General features: G+C 30.2%; 1 protein-coding gene across 1 annotated transcript; it reads left to right on the forward strand.

Moving 5' to 3' along the window:
- The first annotated feature begins 14,467 nt into the window (after positions 1–14,467).
- On the forward strand, positions 14,468–17,030 carry LOC107018734 (transcription factor bHLH13-like). Its single transcript, XM_015219294.2, has one exon. The coding sequence runs from the start codon at positions 15,014–15,016 to the stop codon at positions 16,739–16,741; it is 1,728 nt and encodes a 575-aa protein (XP_015074780.1). The 5' UTR covers positions 14,468–15,013; the 3' UTR covers positions 16,742–17,030.
- Positions 17,031–19,929: the final 2,899 nt, after the last annotated feature.

A 19,929-nucleotide genomic window follows, 5' to 3' on the forward strand; every position in this document is an offset into this window, starting at 1 on the left:
TATATATATATATATATGTAAAAGTTATCAAATATATTAAGCAACAAAGAAAGCAAATCAAAAGTAAAATGTATGACAAAACAAACCATAACCCAAAACACATATATAGTCATGGAGCATTTTATTTGAAATTTTCTTTCACTTGATTTATTCATATGTTGAAAACTCATACTTCGAAAGAGATCTCCACCATAAAATATAACAGCAACTCGACCTGAACTATATTCATGAATGGACACTCGAGATTCGTTTAGAATATCTCATAAAAACAAATTAAATATATAGATTGACATAAGACCACATTTTCAATTTGTTGGAATAACACCTATCCTGGTTGCCATAATCGAATTTTTATCGTGATCAAACTTTATAACTTGCTTAATACTCAAAATATCAAGACTTAAATCACTCTCGAACACCTAGAGATCAGCAACAATCCTTCAATTCAGCCAAAAATCACCTTCTGAAATGTCAAAATTTAAATTCAAGCTCGTTAATCGAGAAAGTTGACTTTGATCAAACTTTCCAATTTTTAAAACTTAAGAACTCACCCAATACTCTTATGGCAAGAATCATGACACCCAGATTTGTGTTAGATATATGAAAATGATTTGTGATAAGATATCAACATGCATGACTTTTAGGTGGAGTCACAAATTCTGCAACCAAGGAGGTAGTCGACTAGCCTGGTTGATCTCCTAACTGGCACAACCACATTAGATAAAACTGAAGGCAAGACATCAGAAACTTCTGGGACAACTTCTGTAGGGACAGAAGCATCATGTACAGGCAAGTCAGATGCTGGAGATGCAGGTTTAGAGGAGCAAGGACCATAGTCAAAGCCTTGTGAACTGAGTTCAATCACTGGACTATTGGATTAGCAGAAGCATGCATGTCTTTGAAGGGAAATATATGTTCTTTGAAATACTACATGTCTGTTGACAAAGAAGTGTTGAGCATGTATGTCATAAAGAATGTAGCCCTTTTGAGTGGAGGAATAACCCATAAACACTGCACGTACAACCCTGGGTGAAAATTTATCACTGACTTTAGGACTAGAAACATAACATAAGCACCCAAACACTCTAATGTGTGATAGGGAAGGAGAGTGCAAATAAAGTTTTTCATATGGAGTTTTGTGAGCAAGTATTTTGGATATAAGCCTGTTAAGAATGTAGACAACAGTGACTACACATTTTCCCCAATATCTAAGGGGAATGGAGGCTTGGAACCTTAGGGCCCTGGCCATGTTCAAGATAGTTTTATGTTTCCTCTCAGCAATGTCATTCTGCTGAGAAGTATATACACACGAACTCTAATGAGTGATGCCTATATCACTTAGTAAAGATTGTACCTCAGTGTTAAAGAATTCACCAGCATTATCAGTTCTTAAGGTTTTGACATTAGTAGAGAACATATTCTGCACATTCTTGAGAAAATGTTTAAGTACAACCACAATGTCAACTTTAGAAGCAACCAGAAAAAAAATCCAAGTATATCTACTATAATCATCCACAATGGTGACAAAGAACCTTTTATTATTATTAGTGGACACTCTATAAGTTCCCCAAAGATCACAATGCACTAGCTCAAATACATGTTTGGACACATGATTGCTCTAAGTAAAAGGAAGTTTTGTATGTTTAGCTAGAGGACATACATTGCAGTGAAATACATCCTTACTACTTAAAGTGTTGACACCATCATGCTTCTTGATGACATCAACTGAAGCATGACCTAGTCTTCTGTGCCATACATTAACAGACTCAACTTTTTTGACTGAGTTAACAGAACTAACAGACTTAACAGAATACTTGACAGTCGACTCTAAAGCATGACTACCACTTCTATTGACCAGCTGTTTTAGAGCTTGATTTGGTCCTTCTTGTAGTATATAGAGTCCATGCTCTTCTTTACCTATCCCCTTCACCTGACCAGTGTAAAGGTCCTAAAACACACAGAAGTTAGGAAAGAAACCTACCATACAGTTCAATTTTTTAGTAATCTTTGACTTAGACAATAGATTAATATTGAAGTCAGGTAAGAATAGGACATTAGAAATAAGTTGGTTGTCAAGTACACAAGTGCTTCCAATATGTGACATAGCTACATTTTTACCATTAGGTAAGTGAACCTTATTTGCAGTATGAGCTGGAGATACATTAGCCTTGTCTAAACTGTCCAAGGAGGATGTAACATGATGTGTTGCTCCAGTATTCATTATCCACAATCTGCCTCTATAATCACAAGAAAAAACTTTGAGAGATCTACCTGCATTAGTTACAGAGGCTACATTTGTAGAAGACTCCCCTGTATTGTTACCACCAAGTTTGGACAGTAGTTGTAATATCTGTTTTTAATGATTCTGAGTGAAAAATGTACAATGATGAGAACCTGTTCCTATGACTGCATTATTCTGATTATTAGTCCCTCTAACCTCTTGTCCAAGGTCAACTTGATTAGCATTCATAGGCTTTCTTTTAGACTGAAAGTCAGCTGGATAACCAACAATTTTGTAACACTAATTCTTTGAGTGACCTTTACAATCACAATGTTCGCAAACAAGAACAATTTTCCTGGCTTTGTAACCAGCTCTAGTAGAATTATATACTTCTCCTCCTCCAGAGACAATAGTGTTACCTCCATTATAATCATTACTAGATGATGAACCAACACAAGCATCAGATCCTTTTGAAGTTACTAGCACCAGTACTACAAGTACTATTTTTGCGAGAGTACATAACAGTGCCTTCTATTACTCCTGAACTAACAGAAATCACCAAGTTCCTTTTACTCTCTTGATCAATTAAGAGAGCATATTCTTTGTTAAGTGTAGGAATAGGACTCATCATGAGAATCTGACTCCTAGAAGGAGAATATGACTCATTTAACCCCATGAGAAACTATAACAACCTCTGATAATCACAATGTTCATCAAATTTCTTTGACTCGGGATTAGGACAAGGCATGAGAGCATCATATTAAACCCAAGATCTCTTAGTCGAGAATGATAATCAGCAATAGATGATGTACCCTAAACTAGAGTATGAATCTCTCTATGCAGTTGAAAGATCCTAGAACCGTTTACTGTATCAAACCTCTATGCAGTTGAAAGATCCTAGAACCATTCATTGTATCAAACCTTTCTCTTAGATCTAACCAAACTTTTCGTGCATCATAGGCATACACAACAGAGCTAAGAAGCCCAGTCGAACAACATTCATAATCCAAATCAATACTATAGCATTGCATTTCTCCCACTAATCATGTAATGCAGGCTCAAAAATAGACTTAGAAAACCTGCCATCAACAAATCCTAGTTTTCTACGACCTACTAAGCCAATTTTAAAGGAACGAATCCATAAAGCATAATTCTCTGATTCATTCAATTGTAAGGAGATGAGAGAACTACCTAGAGCTTCAGTATGTTGAAGGAAAAGAGGATGATTATGATCGATTGGTGGAAACACAGTAGAACTTGAAGTGTACTGATGGATCTCCATCAACTGCCATTGTTGCTTCCTAGAATTGGAGATATCGTCTTCCTAGAATTGGAGATATCGTCTTTCGATTCACCTTTACACCTGAGGAATCTGAACACATCACAGAACAGGGAAAGCTCCTACGATCGGAAGCTCTGATACCATGTAAACTATATGATAGGAAAGTAATTGCAACACTCTTTGAGATAATTTTAGAGAAGAGAAGAGAGAATTGTATTGAATGAATTTGTGTTACATTGAATGTGGACATATTGCTCTATTTATAGTAGTCACACACAACCGACTTTTGTAACTAATTATATGACAACTGACTAATTCTAACAAACTCAGACTATTAGCTAATTAACCAACTTATACAGTCAGCTAACTAATCAACCATACAGATTGCTTTAATCATTTTCATATATCTAACACTCCTCCTCAAGCTTATGGTTGAAATATGTTCTTCATTCCAAGTTGTCTAACAACTGATTATGTTGTGCCTTTCCCAGACTCTTGGTGAGTAGATCAGCTAGCTGATGTTTCGTGTTGATATACCTAGTCTTCAATATGCCTTGACAAATATTTTTTTATAAAAAAAGAAAATAGTATTTGTACTGCATTCTGAAACTACAATATCTGACTATTGATTTCTAATCACATTCAAAAAGTTTAACTCAATTTTTATCTCCAAAAGTTAGGGTTCTAACATTTATTGTTGATCTAATTGTTGCTATCCAACATCAGGTCTCCGGTGTGTACTCTTGTCTCTCCCTTTTCATTTTTACCTTATTTGTTTTCTTATTCATTTTTAGTGAATTATTTGTTCGTTAATTTGATAATTGTTACTTTAAGTTAAAATCATTTTTCTTTTTAAAATTTTAGAACCCACTGACATGAAATTTTGACTCTGCATCTGAAGATAGAGGAAGTTTTTTTTTGTTTCAGTTTCTATTTATTTTACATTATTTATTATATTTTAATTTATGCGATACCATTTGACTAGACACACAATTCAAAAGAAAATATCTTAAATTTATGATCTAATATAAATTTCAGACATTTATATGATTATAATTTTTTATTTAATTATATTTTATTGTAAAAATATGACATGTTGTAAAACAAATTAGAAAGAAAATATGTCATACCAAATAAAATTTGGGCCCTCTTTGGTGTTATGGCAACATTGGACTCTAAAGGATCCTATGGAATGTTATCTCAAGCTCTCCAGGTTGGATTATGTACCATTTTTCCTTACACTTTTGTCTCCTCAAATATTGACAAAAAATTTAAGCCACTTTTGCTGATGAATAGTCACTTCAAAAAATTTAGCGAGGTCATAGATTTTAAAATTTTTTATTTTATTTCGATATTTATATATATTTAAAATTTTAAAATAATTTTATACACGTTTTTATATTACAAAATGAAGTAATTGCAATAGGCATTATAGAGAGGATAAAATATGTACTTCCAGAATCTTTGTAGTATGATGGACCCCAGAGAAGGTAGGGAAGGGTATTTTCGATAAAAGAAATATAATTCGATAAAAAATTACTTTAATACGTTGTGTAAGATTCTTGACTCAAATTATGACTATCAAAATATTTAAATAATATTCATACTTGAATATACTTAATTATTCTGAACTTCAAAAGTAAAATTGAATTGAAAAAATAAGTATAAGATGTTTTCTAATTTTGAAATATGACTTTAAGCTGAATTTAAAATTTTCATGACAAAATAAAATTTTCACATAAAATGTAAAAGGAATAATTTTTATGGCAAAACAGGTCCTTAAATCTATGTTTGACATTTACTTGAAAACGCAGAACAACTTGTAAATAATAATGGTATATAACTATATATAATTTACAAATAAAAGTTCTGATTTCATGAGTGATGATATATTATAAGTTTTTGATTTTTACTAAGTAGCCAAACACTTTATTTTTAAAAAATAAAATATATTTTTTAATACTAAGAAAAATGATGACTCAAATGAAAATAGTACTCATGTTAAAAAATTATATACAAATAATTTTAAACTTAATTTTTTGTTTAGTTAACGAACATAAAGAAATAATACATTTTAAAATTCACTTCTTTTACTTAAAAAAAATATTTTTTTTCGTACCGAACACATAGCCTAGTACGAGCGGAATCCACTCTAGATACTCATTAATTTCCTATTTAGCGCATTAATAGGTACGTAATCCATCCTATAATTGCAAAGACAAATAATCCATATAGATAATGAAGTAAAAAATTTCCAAAGTTAGTATTCATTTAATTATAATTATAAAATAAAATCACTAGGCAGTAGTATATTTCCTATTTTAGAGAGTAAAATTATGGGTGGTAAAAGGGTTTTAAGCTAAATTTAAACGAATTAAAATGAATTGAATGAAAAAAATTATAAATAAGTGGATTATTGACCTACTCAACAATTATTTGGGCAAAAACATAGATCATAATCTTTACACATGCAATGAAGAACAACTTCTATATATTACTGCTTAAACAAGAAAAAAACAATTATATAATCTTATTTAACGATGAATTACAATAAATTATTAAGAAAAATCGTTATTTTATATACATTACAAAGGGATAAATTTTCATTTCTTTTTCAGTGCTTAAGAAAATAAAATAGCATATGACTGAAGTTTTACAACTATATATATGTACTAGTTTTTCATCTTAGGTTATATATTGATGCTTTTTGAATTTTGAGAGTCAAACGAATTTTTTTTTAAGCACAAGTTTTTCATATGTCATTTGAATATTCAAAACTGTATATTGTTGATCATGACTTATAATACTTATTACATAATTTTCAAATATATGTAAATCTTATTTCTAAAATTATATTAAAAAGAAAAGGACAAAAGACAGAAATCATATACTTTTAAGGTAAAATTATCATTTGTCCCTAATAAGTTTATAATTACAGAAATTTCTCAAACTGATGCGATAATATAAGCGCTAATACATTAATCTGATGAGCGAGATACATTAATTGTTAAGTAAGATACATTACATTTTATAAATGATACACTAATCTAATTTACATTTTATATATGATACACTAATCTGATGCGTGAGATACATTAATCTGATGTTTGAGATACATTAATTGATGCGCTGATACATTAATTGATACGTGAAAATGAGAAATTTTGAGAATTTGTAAAATTAACAGAGAATAATGGTAATAAGAGAATTTAAAGGTGAGATTTTTGTCCTTTTTCGGATGGTGGTTATTTTACTTGCTCCATTATTGAAAAGGAACAAGTTCTTTTTTTTTTTTTTTGTTGAAGTGCTTTAAATATATATTTACGTCTGCATGGGGACGTGACAAATTTTTTTTTGTAATTTTACGAAATTAACCCTTGGGTTATTAATTTGTGGGCATGTGATAGAATGGAAATGTTGAACACTACCACTCGCAGATGATATACGTGAAAGCTACCTACGATGCTGATAAAATGAGTTCATATTTATTTAATTTGATCATTTTTTGATAGGTCGAATGAATGAATAGATGGATGAGATTTATAAGCGTAAAAATATGCATATTCTTTAATAAAAATAATAATTACATTTATGGATAAATTAATCATGAGTGAGATTATATTTGTTATATAAGATTAAGTAAAGGTTATAAATAATGATGGTTTAGTAAACATGAGTATTTTTTTTTAACATTAAGTCGGCAAGATAGAGAAGATCAAGATATATAGCCTAATGAATTATCTTGTTTATTTTGCATGTATTGCTTGTATTATAATGATAATGATAATGGGTCGCTAAACTTGACACAAGTTTTTGTCCCACACTTATATTATTAACCTTGAACTTGCTTAAGGGTAGCTCCGCTCCTCACCCAAACATAACATTAGAAATAATCAAAGGATCAGAACATCACAAGTTTGAACTATAAAATAATTTTTTGCAAAAAATATATAAAATAAAATTGTGTATAATAAATCTTTGCGATTGGAGTAACCTTTAAAGGCGCTCGGCCTTGTTCACCCTTTCAGCTAAGTATTCCACTTTTTCTTTGAAGGAAGCCGAGATTCTAATATATTCCTTTTTCAACTCGAACATATAGCAAAAACTTAATAAATCAAACTGTCTTTTTTTCTTAAAGAGGAAGGAGGGGACTATATGCAAAATTGTATTGAATGGGGCTGCGTGTAGAGATTTGGAGGGTCATTTTCTGGGAGAAAATATCATAACACCACAAACCTTTTTCCGGTGCGAACTCATAATCTATATAATTATAGTAACATATTCACAATTTAAAATTTATGTATAATATTTTATAATTTAATATTGTAATAATAATTGAGTATATAACACTAAATATTCATAAACATTCAGTAAATTTCTTTATATATATATACAAGATAAAAACAAAAGCTAAGCTACAGAGTTTACGTAAATCTATTAGCAGACTATTACATTGTTTTATCTGGTCCCATTATAGATAAAATATTGTTGGTGTTAGGGGGAGGTTCACATGTGGGTGTTAACACGAGATGCAAGTGACCTACTTTGTTGTTTTATTGGTTTTTTTAGTAACATCTTTAATTTCACATAATACTTCACTTGCTCATGCAACTTGCTACATGACATAAATCACTTTACTACTAGCTAGCTATAAGTCTTTGAGATCAAAGGCGAAGCTAGAATATAGAGTGTTGGTTCGATCGAATTCATTAATATTAGTTCTGACCTTGTATTAATGATAAACGTTTATTAAATATATACAAATTATTAATTCGAAATGAGAAACTTGAAAAAATTCTACTAGGTTAAAAGCTAATTACTTAGATATACTCTAGTTTGCAATACAGATGCATCCAGATCCATGTATATCTTAAAATACACGAGGTTAATAGGTTTTTTAAGTATAAATATATATCTATTTACGACTTAATTAAAGGTAAATTTTAAGATATTTATTAACCTGTCATGGTCTTTGTGGAAAGGGCGTGGAACACATGATTTCTTTAGATGTATTAATTCACTTGTTGCAAAATATGACCACTAACCGCTTTTCAAAAGTTAATTTTACTATTCTTCGAAGCTAAATTAGATTAGACGATCAATTCGATAATTTATAAAAAAAATTTATATTCAAACACTATATGAAAAATAGTATAAATCACAACTTTTACCATGTCAATTTAATGGAGAAAAAAATATATTTTAAAATGTTAATCAAAATTCATATAACTTGACTCTTAAAAATAAAACATGACAACGAATTTAAAATAAAGTAAATAACCAGTAGGAGTATCTCTTTTTCCCCCAAAGTACCAAACATGGTATATTGCACGTCTTTAAGCTAGACTTGCCTTGAAAAAAGAAAACAAAAGCAAATATAATTGAATTTAAAGATTTAACCTAAGCTAATTTAGATTTATATTTATGCATTTTTCTCTTAGATTTATATACAAGAGTTTATGGGCCTAGTAGTACCCAACTATTATTCTTCTTTAATGGCTATGAACTTCAGACTTGAGCTATGCCAATTTCAAATATTTAGATGTGAATGGTTAATGACTTATTAACTAGAATAGTAGCTCACTTATGTCCATTTTAATTTAACCCCATTTTCAAGGGCTTCTTACTTAATTGTACATGTGACAAAAAGTTCTTTCAACAAAAATGATTGTATGTATATGTAATGTATATGTGTGTATCAATATTTTACAAGTAGTTATGTAATGTATCATTGTTGTATAAATAGTTATGTAATGTATCAATATTGTATAAATAGGGTATAATCATGTGCATATGATGTACAACTATATATGTGTATACATTCATATACAATATTTACTTACACATTGAGATCAAATTTTAAAGTCATTTCATCATTGTGAGTTGCCCAATTTGAAGTGTGTGTATTAAAAATAAGTGAGGAGTTTTATCTTGATATAGAAGATAAGTTTAGTGTATACAACTCAATTCCCATTTATATCATCTAATAAAATTTATATCTTTATTCTTAAAAACATTATCTTTTTATTTAAAAAGCATGCAAATTTTAATCATTTTTTAATATTGAAAGACAATTATTCTTTAATTACCTACAATATATATATATATATATATATATATATATATATATAGTTGTCAAGAAATATGATGTGAAATTTTGTTGTCATTTCAAAATTGAGGTGGAGTCAATATATAGTAGGAACATGATACACACTCACAATCACACTTAGGTGCAACTAATCATTTAACTTCAAATAGTAGAAACATGATACACACTAATATTGACTCATGATAAACACACCTCAATTAATAAGAATCATTATTCTCTTTCCCTCTTTATTATTGTAGTTTGATTAATTGATTTGCATTATTATCTAATTATTTTTATAATTTCTGCATAATCAAAAAATCAATTAGACTTGAATTAATTATTTTACTTGGGATCTCAATCTTATAAGTATTTGGTTAACCTAAAAAATAAATTTAAGGTTAAATAACATCCCTAGGAGTTTGTTTTGTTGCCAAATTCACAGTAATAAATACCAACTAAAAATTATCTTTACAATTTAAAAATATAAATTACTTTTTAGTTGCACATTATAATAAAAATGTGGTGTAATGGAGCGAATTATTTTTTTCTTAATCAGAATTCTTAGTTTCGAGTTCTGGTATAAGAAAAATCTTGGTGGGGTTCGTTTCCCTCGAATATACCCTTCACAATAAGAATCTAATTAATCCAGCTTTAATACGAGTATCAGATATTAAATGAAAAAATGAGTTAAATAAAAGTGAATGCAAAAGCTTTCATTTATTTATTCTCTCTATTGCACCAGATGATTTATGGTTACACATACAATTATATATTATTTATTGCAAAATTAATTTTTGTCGTACAATTCTAGTATGATTAGATGGTAGAGGGTAGAGTAAATGACCTTTACATATTTTAGGTGGAAAAGCATATTTAATCTGAATTGAAAAACATTTATTTGATCATAGATTTTCAAAATAAAATTTTTAGATTTTTATATTTGAATTACAAAAATGTGATTTTTGAAATTTGAATCAATAATTTTTTTTAAAAAAAATCAGAAGTGGGCCATTTTGATTAAAAGTGGGTCAATTTGTATTTGGATATGCTTCTCACTTAGAAAAAATTATGAAGTTCAGTGAGAGAAAGTCTCAAAAATTAGTCTGAGCCTAAATTTTTGAACTTGAAAATATTTGTAGATTAAATTTTAAAAGTCTACAAAAATTGAGCGATAATATATTGTCAAATTATGTCACGCTCCAACTCATCGGGTTATGCGAACAATCCCTCTAATACCTAGATAAACATTAAAACCATGGAAGTAAGCAAAATTCAATTTATCACCTTGTTTTAAACACAAAATGATTCTTAATTCTTATAACAATAAAATATCTCTGAAAATATACAGAATCCTTCTTAGCACTAGTCTAAACAGGTATGAGAGTTTCTAATAGAATGCAATATCTGAAAACAATAAGACACAAACTCAACTCTAGAGAGACGTAAAAATTGTTGGAGACCGTCATTTTCTACCCTTAAGAAATCTTACTAATACTGCAATCAGTTTATGCAAAGTGTCTTAATAAGTGTAGTATAGAAAAAAAAACACGTAATGATAAGCATCATTGATCGACACAAATTCACCATATAATATCACGTAAATAATCAAAGAAAATGTGAAACTTGAAAATATAACCACCCTTACTATTACGTAATATTACCTTTGAATTCATATATTCTAACTCAAGTCAACAATAATTACTCTATAAATTTTTCAATTAGTTTGTACTATCCAAGAATCCCTAAAATATCACTACCATGTTTTTCACATAAGCCTCTTCAGACATTTAAACACACAATTTTGAGCATTCATGGATCAACATGTAACAACTATATTATGAAGTGTAAAATTATGCTCACTCGTAGAACGAACACGTGAACAATCAAACATGTACCACTTGTGGCATCCAATTTAATCAATATTGAACCTATTATAGATGTGATATCTTAATTAATCGATATATAAATATGTCACATCAGACATGGTATTCGTGTCAATTGATAATATGTACCGCGCGTAATATCTGAGTCAATCAAAAGATATCACGTGGCAGTCGAGCCAATCAATAATATGTACTAGGTGTCGCACCTGACTCAATCGAGAGATATTTTGTGCTAGATATGGTATACGAACCAAATAATAATACGTACCAGTTGTGGTACCCGAGTCAACCGAGTATCACACGTCACATAATCACAATGAGTACGATCACATTTTTAAAACACCATCAAACAGGACAATTTTATCATATGAGATCGCAACAAGATATCGTTTCAGTTTAATCCTTCTCATCTCCCTAATAACCACGTATTGTATAAGTAATACCAATGAAACTGTAAACTAAAAATAAAATCGACCATCGTCTACCCGAAACAAGTCTTCTTATACAATTTTCATTTCATAGTCTAGTTACCCATAGATTACCAGCCCTAGAATAATACCTAACAATTATCATAAGGTCAAAATGATACAATCTTAGTCTTCACAAGAACCCTTCAAACACTTAAACACAAAATTCTTGCCATGGATCAACATGTAACAATTACATTATGAAGAGTAAAATCCGATTCACTCATAGATTGAACACACAGATGAACAATCAACATATAACAAACATAATGTTATATTACATATATCATGAGTTGTATTTGAGTCAATTGATAAATATCTTGTAATTGACGTGGTACCTACATCAATCGATAATATGTATCATGTGTGATATTTGAGCCAATCGATAATATGTATCAAATATTGTACCTGAGATAACCTAGAGATATCTTGTTATAAGCACGGTATTCGAGCCAACCGATAATATGTACCAGGCATGGTACCCAATCCAATCAAGAATCACACATCACATTATCACAATCATAATGAATACAATCACATTTGTAGAACACTACAAATATGACAAGTTCACTATATGATATTGACAATACGATAACATTTCAATTTCATTCTTTTCATTTCTCTAACATGCTATCGAAATAATTAAAATGCACATATAACGTAAATGAGAAACAAATTCAACCATCACCTACTTGAGGTGACTCTTCCTATATAATTCTTTTTCAACTGAACAAAAGAGTAAAATAATAAAACTTGTGTTTTCTAGGTTTCTCTCGCCAGCCCGCTACAATGGCCATGGAACTACTACAACAGAGGTGCCATAACGAAAAAATGTTCGATATGATGAATGATGTAATGTCGGATCAAATTCAAATTTTAAAGTTTTCGTCATATCATCTCAAATTTAATTTGACAGTACATTTCAAAAAATTTCAAGATTATATACAAGTTGTCTTTTGATTAATGACGAAATATGTAGTTACAAACACCAAGTACATGGCTCCAACTTGATTGAAAGTTGCTCAAAGACGAAAAATGCACATGTCACTCAATTCTATCAGAGAGATTTTTAAAAGATAAAGTACTTAAATATTGATATATAATCACTAACCAAGCGATTCGAATTTGATTGAAAAGTTCCTCAAAAAGTAACATGCATGCTTGGTTCAAATCTAATCAAATTTAATGATCAAATAAATTTTAAATTAAAATCTTTAAAATTTGAACAAATTTATGATCAAACTTTGAAGTCTAATTCATAGACCTATAGTTACCTATCAAATAACTCATACTTGATTAAATAGTTGCTCAAAGAAGGAAAATACACATACCATACAAATTTAATCAAATATAATTGTCATATTTAAAATCTATTTTCTTTTTTAAAAAAACTGATCAAATATAATGATTTGAATGTTTTTTAGAAAATAAGTTAAGATTTCATAACCAATAATCACTAAGTAAATGACTCAAATCTAATTGAAGAGTTGCTCAAACGATTAATTTAAAATCAAATAATTAAATATAACGGTCATACTTAAAAGCTTTTTTCTTTTTTTTAAAAAAAAAACTAAAAAAACTGATCAAATATAATGATCAAATGTATTTTAGAAAATAAGTTAAAATCGGTTTCATAACCAATAATCACTAAGTAAATGACTCAAATTAATCGAAGAGTTGCTCAAACGATTAATTTAAAATCAAATATATTATAAAAAATTAATCAAATATAATGGTCATATTAAAAGCTTTTTTCTTTTAAAAAACAAAAAGATTAATCAAATATAATGATCGAACGTATTTTAGAAAATAAGTTAAAGAAACACTAAATAAATGACTCAAATTTAATTGAACAAATAATTTAAATTTGATCAAATAAATTTTAAGAAAGTAAATCTTTAAAAATATAATCAAATTTTATATCCAAAATCATTTTAAGAACAAGTCTTAAAATCACTAACCAAACTCGAATTCTATTGAAAAATTGCTCAAAAAAATAAATTCACATTATTCAAATATGATCAACTTTAAAAAGATTAGAACCAATTTGATTAAATATATATTAAAAAAATAAAATATAAATTTAACCCATAAATCTATTATCACTAATTAAATAAAAAGTTTAATTCCCAAAAAGTAAAATACACACGCCATAAATGTGGGTGCACATGTTTGTGTCATCCCATCTTACAAAACGTGTCAAAGTGAAACTTCCCTTTTTCCTCATTCAATAAAATCCCTTTTTATTCTCTTTTTAAAATAAATACTCACAGAAAAGGCATGCCGACTGTTTCTCATATACATATTTAAAAAATTAATAAAATTAAAAATAAGTTAAAACTTATATGACTTAAACCTTGTTTTTTACGTGAATTTAATTACTTTTACAAATTTATCTTAAATAACATAAAATATAAAAATCATAAATTAAAATTGTAAGTCACGAGTGTCATGCTTATAAGTCACGAGTTATAAGCCTGTCGAAATAGATTCTTAATGCAAGCCCAACCATGGTTATCTATTTAACCCTTTAAAAACCTAAAACCATAGTTTATACAAAACATGCAGTTTGGATTTAGAAGAGACATACCCTTAATGCCCTCTTCTCCAATCTCCTATCTTCCCTCTTTTCTTTGCAAAGATGAAAAGAAAAAATGATGTTTGAGCAAAAATTTGAATTTTTTAGTTTGAGGATTTCAAATTCCTCACAAGGGTGATAAGAGTTTTTGCTTGCTCTACTGCTTCTTGAACTGCAAAAACTGGTTTGTTTCTCTTTTTATGTTCATTTTCATATCAAAGTTTATATGATATTTTGTCTTTATGTAGTTAATGGTTACTTGGGGTTTCAAGATTTTGAGATCTGAATGTGGGGTTGTTGAATTTTGGGTATTTAAAGAAGAAAGATTGAATCTTTTTGAGGTTGAGGGGTGAGATAGATTTTGTTTTGGATTTGATTGAAAAGGATTTGTGTGTGTGTTTTTTTTTTTTGAAATATTTTGTGGGGTTTATATCAAATTGGAGGAGAGTTGAAGTTTTTAGCATCTGGGGTTTTGTTAATATTTGTTAGAAATGACTATGTTGTGGAGTGATGAGGATAAGACTATGGTGGCAGCGGTATTAGGAACAAAAGCTTTTGATTACTTGATGTCTAGTTTAGTTTCTGCTGAATGTTCTTTAATGGCAATGGGGAGTGATGAGAATTTGCAGAATATGCTATCAGATCTTGTGGAACGTCCGAATGCAAGTAATTTTAGTTGGAATTACGCCATTTTTTGGCAGATTTCGCGGTCTAAGTTGGGGGAGTTGGTGTTAGGATGGGGAGATGGTTGTTGTAGGGAAGCTAGGGAAGGAGAGGAATCTGAACTTACTAGGATTCTCAATATACGCCTCGCGGATGAGGCTCAACAAAGGATGAGGAAGAGGGTTCTTCAGAAGTTGCATATGTTTTTCGGTGGAACAGATGAAGATAACTATGTGTCTGGATTGGATAAAGTCACTGATACTGAAATGTTCTTTCTTGCTTCAATGTACTTTTCGTTTCCTCGAGGGCAAGGTGGTCCGGGGAAATGTTTTAGTGCTGGTAAACATGTGTGGTTATCAGATGTTATGAGGTCGTCTGTAGATTATTGTTCTAGGTCTTTTCTGATGAAGTCTGCTGGTATGCAAACAGTTGTTTTGATCCCAACTGATATAGGGGTTGTGGAATTGGGATCTGTACGAACTATACCAGAAAGCTTGGAGCTTGTAAATTCAATAAAATCTTGCTTCTCATCGTTTTTGGCTCAAGTTAGGGCTAAGCAAGCAGCAGTTGTAGCTGAGAAAAAGAATGGAAACAATTCTGTGATTCCCAGCTCTTTTCCTTTTGATCAGTCAAAGGAAAATCCGAAGATTTTTGGGCAGAATTTAGAATCTGGTTCTACCGAGTTTAGGGAAAAACTTGTTCGCAGGAAACCGGTGGATGGGCCACTGGAAATGTACAGAAATGGAAACAGGGCTCCCATCATAAATACACAAAATGGTGTACGCCCCGTATCATGGGCTTCATTTGGTAATGTAAAGCCAGGGAACTCGGTGGAGCTCTATAGTCCTCAGGCACCACCAAACAACTTACGAGAGTTTGTCAATGGTGGAAGAGAAGAGCTCCTGTTAAATAGCCTCCAGCATCAAAAGCCTGGTGGAATGCAAATAGATTTCACCAACTCAAGACCCGTTGTTTCTCCAGTGCCCACTGTTGAATCCGAGCATTCAGATGTTGAAGTTTCATGCAAGGAAAAACATGCAGGACCAGCTGATGAAAGGAGGCCTCGAAAGCGTGGAAGAAAACCAGCCAATGGAAGGGAAGAGCCCCTCAATCATGTAGAAGCTGAGAGGCAACGGAGGGAGAAGCTGAACCAGCGGTTTTATGCATTACGAGCTGTTGTTCCAAATATTTCCAAAATGGACAAAGCTTCCCTCTTAGGAGATGCCATTGCTCACATCACTGACATGCAGAAAAGGATCAGGGACGCGGAATATAAGCTGGAAAGGCGAGGAAGCACCTCTGTGGATGCAGCTGATATCAACATTGAAGCCGCCAGTGATGAAGTCATTGTAAGAGCTAGATGCCCACTGGGAACCCATCCTGTAGCAAAAGTCGTTGAAGCATTCAAAGAGACACAGGTCAGCGTTGTTGAGTCAAAACTTGCAGTGGGGAATGATACAGTATATCATACATTTGTGGTCAAGTCCAGTGGACCCGAACAGCTAACGAAGGAAAAGCTAATGGCTGCATTTTCTGGTGAATCAAACTCTCTCTAGACATTCTCATCGCTCCGTAGGATAACAAAGGCACTATCATTTTAGTCTACATTCCATATCTTTGTTTCTGCAAAGGTTTTGGTATACAACAGTTCAGTCTAGGAATAGAGAAAATAACTAGCTATTGACAAAGTAGCGGCAATTCTTTCCTATATCTGTTTATAGTATACATGCTTGTCAAAAGAAAGCTGGATTGAATCGCTCTGTAAGCTTAAATCTCTTTTGCTTATGCTAGTTTTTTCACATTTTTACTTGGTGTTGTTACTTGTTGAGTTAATTACTTCTCTAGAATCTTAAGTCCAGGTTTTTTTTTTTGCTAGTCTAGCATGAAGCTAATCAAGTATAACATGTTATGTTGCTTCACTCTTCAAAAATATCGACAGTTGCATGTCAGATCTTTCAAAAGTTAGTGCTTTTTCTTTTGGAGAATTTGAGTGACATTCATGTGCCTAGAGATCTTGAACCTAATATATATCCTTTTTGAGAAATGTTGGTCTTATGATTCTTGATGATATAAAAAGAATGGTACTATTGGAACTTGCTTGAACACGAATAACTCCATTTGATATTCTATGTACCCCTTACGGGACCTGATGTATTTTCATTTGTTTAAGTCTTGATGGATATTTGTGTTGGGGAAGAATATAGTCGAGATGTTCTATGTACCCCTTACGGGATTCGATGTATTCTCATTTTTTTAAGTCTTGATGAATGTTTGCGTTGGAGAAAAATACAGTCGAGATGTGTGGAAGCTAGTTTTGGCCCCCACCATTAGAATAAAGAATATATATTTTATTTTTTTGTAATTTAGGGTGGAAAAGTAAGTGGCTAATAAATGGTTTCATTAAGCATGCCAAAAACATGTGAAAGTGTGGGTGGTGGAAGTTGGAAAAAATAAATTACGGTTTTTTCAACGAGGAAAAAGTGATAAAGTAATTTCATAAACGTTTAGAATATGACCATAATTAGTATAGTTTTGGCATTTATAGTCCATCTTTAATTATTAAACTACTACTGTTTGTGTGTGTTTTTCAAACTTTTTATTGTGAGTTTTTCTTTTAATGGCACATTTAAGAGTACTATATGCCGGCTGGTTAAATGTTTTACTAGATTCAGACGTGATATTTCAAGTTTATTATTTCCTCATCACTCATTTAACGTCCTTAACCTAGTAAAACATTTTCCTTTATATCGTACACACTCTTTAGGGTCATTTGGTTAGGAATAAGTTATTTCGAGATAAGTTATTCTATCATGTATATGAGATAACTAATTTCATCACTGTGAAAAAATGGCGAGACAATTAAATAATCCAACGACTATATAACACCTCCAGTCAAACGTGAGATAAAAATAACTTTATATTTTATATTGAAATTATTATATCTTATATTTTATACTAAACAACAAACAAAAAGTCGAAGTGGAATTATGCTTACATGGTCATAAATATATTTAAAAGAGAGGCATATCTTCTAAAATCTAAATAGCATGCATGCAATAATACAAAAAAAAAATAGAAAAACAAAGAGATTCATGTGAATTTCTTTTTCTAGTGTTAATATTCATTAAGATTCCTAATTGGACATTAGTACAATAGCTATATACCTAATCTAAGAAAGCAACAAAAGGAAAATAATATTTTCATTTGATGAGATAGAGAGTGGGGTCATGGCCCATGGGGGTAAGGACTACTTTGTTCATCGATTAACTATATTTTACTAAGGAACTATTAAAGGTTTGGTGATTAGTTTTTGTACAAACTTGTTTTCGAGATGGAGTTTTGAAGTACTGATAAAGTTATCTTTATGTGACCTATAAATCAAAAGTTGTTAGCCACTAAATAAATACATGTGTTAGGGTAGAGTCCTTAAATCACACTCTAGGGTGTATGTTGGTTCAAGCAGCGAAATTAGTCGTTAATGTTTGTGTTAAGATAATCTGTTCAAATCGTATTTCATGAGATGTATCTTTGCCAAGAACATGGGGTTGATACTTATATGAAAATAGCATGTCTAAATTATACTTTTTAAAATACAGTATTTACTCGAGTTATGTATAAACATGAAATACTTTGTATATCGGAAGCTGACAATTATGTCTTTCATGCTATTCCAATATGTTAGGTTATCAATCTGTTTTTGCCCATAAAGTTTGTTGAGGTATATCTTAACATATATAATTAAAAAAATCAGAATAAAAAAAATAAGCATGTGGCAAAAAAATTCCTATTTTTTTCTTTCTTAATTAATTCAATTAAAATATCTATAAAAATAATTGCTAGACTTTTTTCAATGGAAAATTTAATATTTTTTCCATAGTGACAATGCATTGAGTGATGAAAATTGACTATTCAAGTTTGACAATACACAATTGAGGCCTAGCTATAAATAACTACCATAATTTCTTTTCATTTTTTTATTTTTTGAGGATCAACATCAATAAAAGTACTTGCTTATTATTTTTTTTTCTAATTTTTAGATTTACATCCAATAGTAATTTTGCCCTGAGCAATAGATTTAGAGATCATGATCTTAATTAAACATCAAAGGAATTTTTCTTATGTCAATAGGAATTTGGACGAATTGATTTGTTTGTTTTGTATCAATATAGATTTAATTTGGTTGGATATTGTTATTAAGAATATGTTTTTGTTTCTCACACAGAAATATTAAATATAATTCAAATTCAAAAGTTAGTTAAAATATCAGAAAAATTCAAATCACATTAAAAAGGTCACTCACTTATATAGGAATGATACATGTTAGGACTCTTCACGCATGTCATTATATTATATCAGATTTCACGTTAAAGTCTCACGCCGAATTCGCTCTTTATAAAAATAATTTTATATTCAGAATTCAAATTTAAAATCTATACTTAAAGATAAATGAATACTTATTATCTCATCATTACTCTAGTTACTATATCAAAAATGATATTTTGCTATAATTAACAAATGACAATAGTTTAATTGTCATTAAAATATATTTTTAGCAGTAACTAACGATCTTTGTATTGGCCCTGAAACTTTTAGATCTAATAACAATTAATTAATATTGATAAAAATTCTATCAGTATATTTTTGCCGCTAAAAATTGTTTTTATTTTGGTGAGTTGGTTATGAAGTTGTACCCCTATTTCGCGTAGAACGTTTTACATCCAATGATTAAATATATATATATATA

This window comes from Solanum pennellii, chromosome 5, assembly GCF_001406875.1.
Source record: "Solanum pennellii chromosome 5, SPENNV200".
Lineage (NCBI taxonomy): Eukaryota > Viridiplantae > Streptophyta > Magnoliopsida > Solanales > Solanaceae > Solanum > Solanum pennellii.

Coding starts and splice junctions, on each gene's coding strand:
- LOC107018734 (XM_015219294.2), top strand. CDS start 15,014: ATGACTATGTTGTGGAGTGATGAGGATAAGACTATGGTGGCAGCGGTA.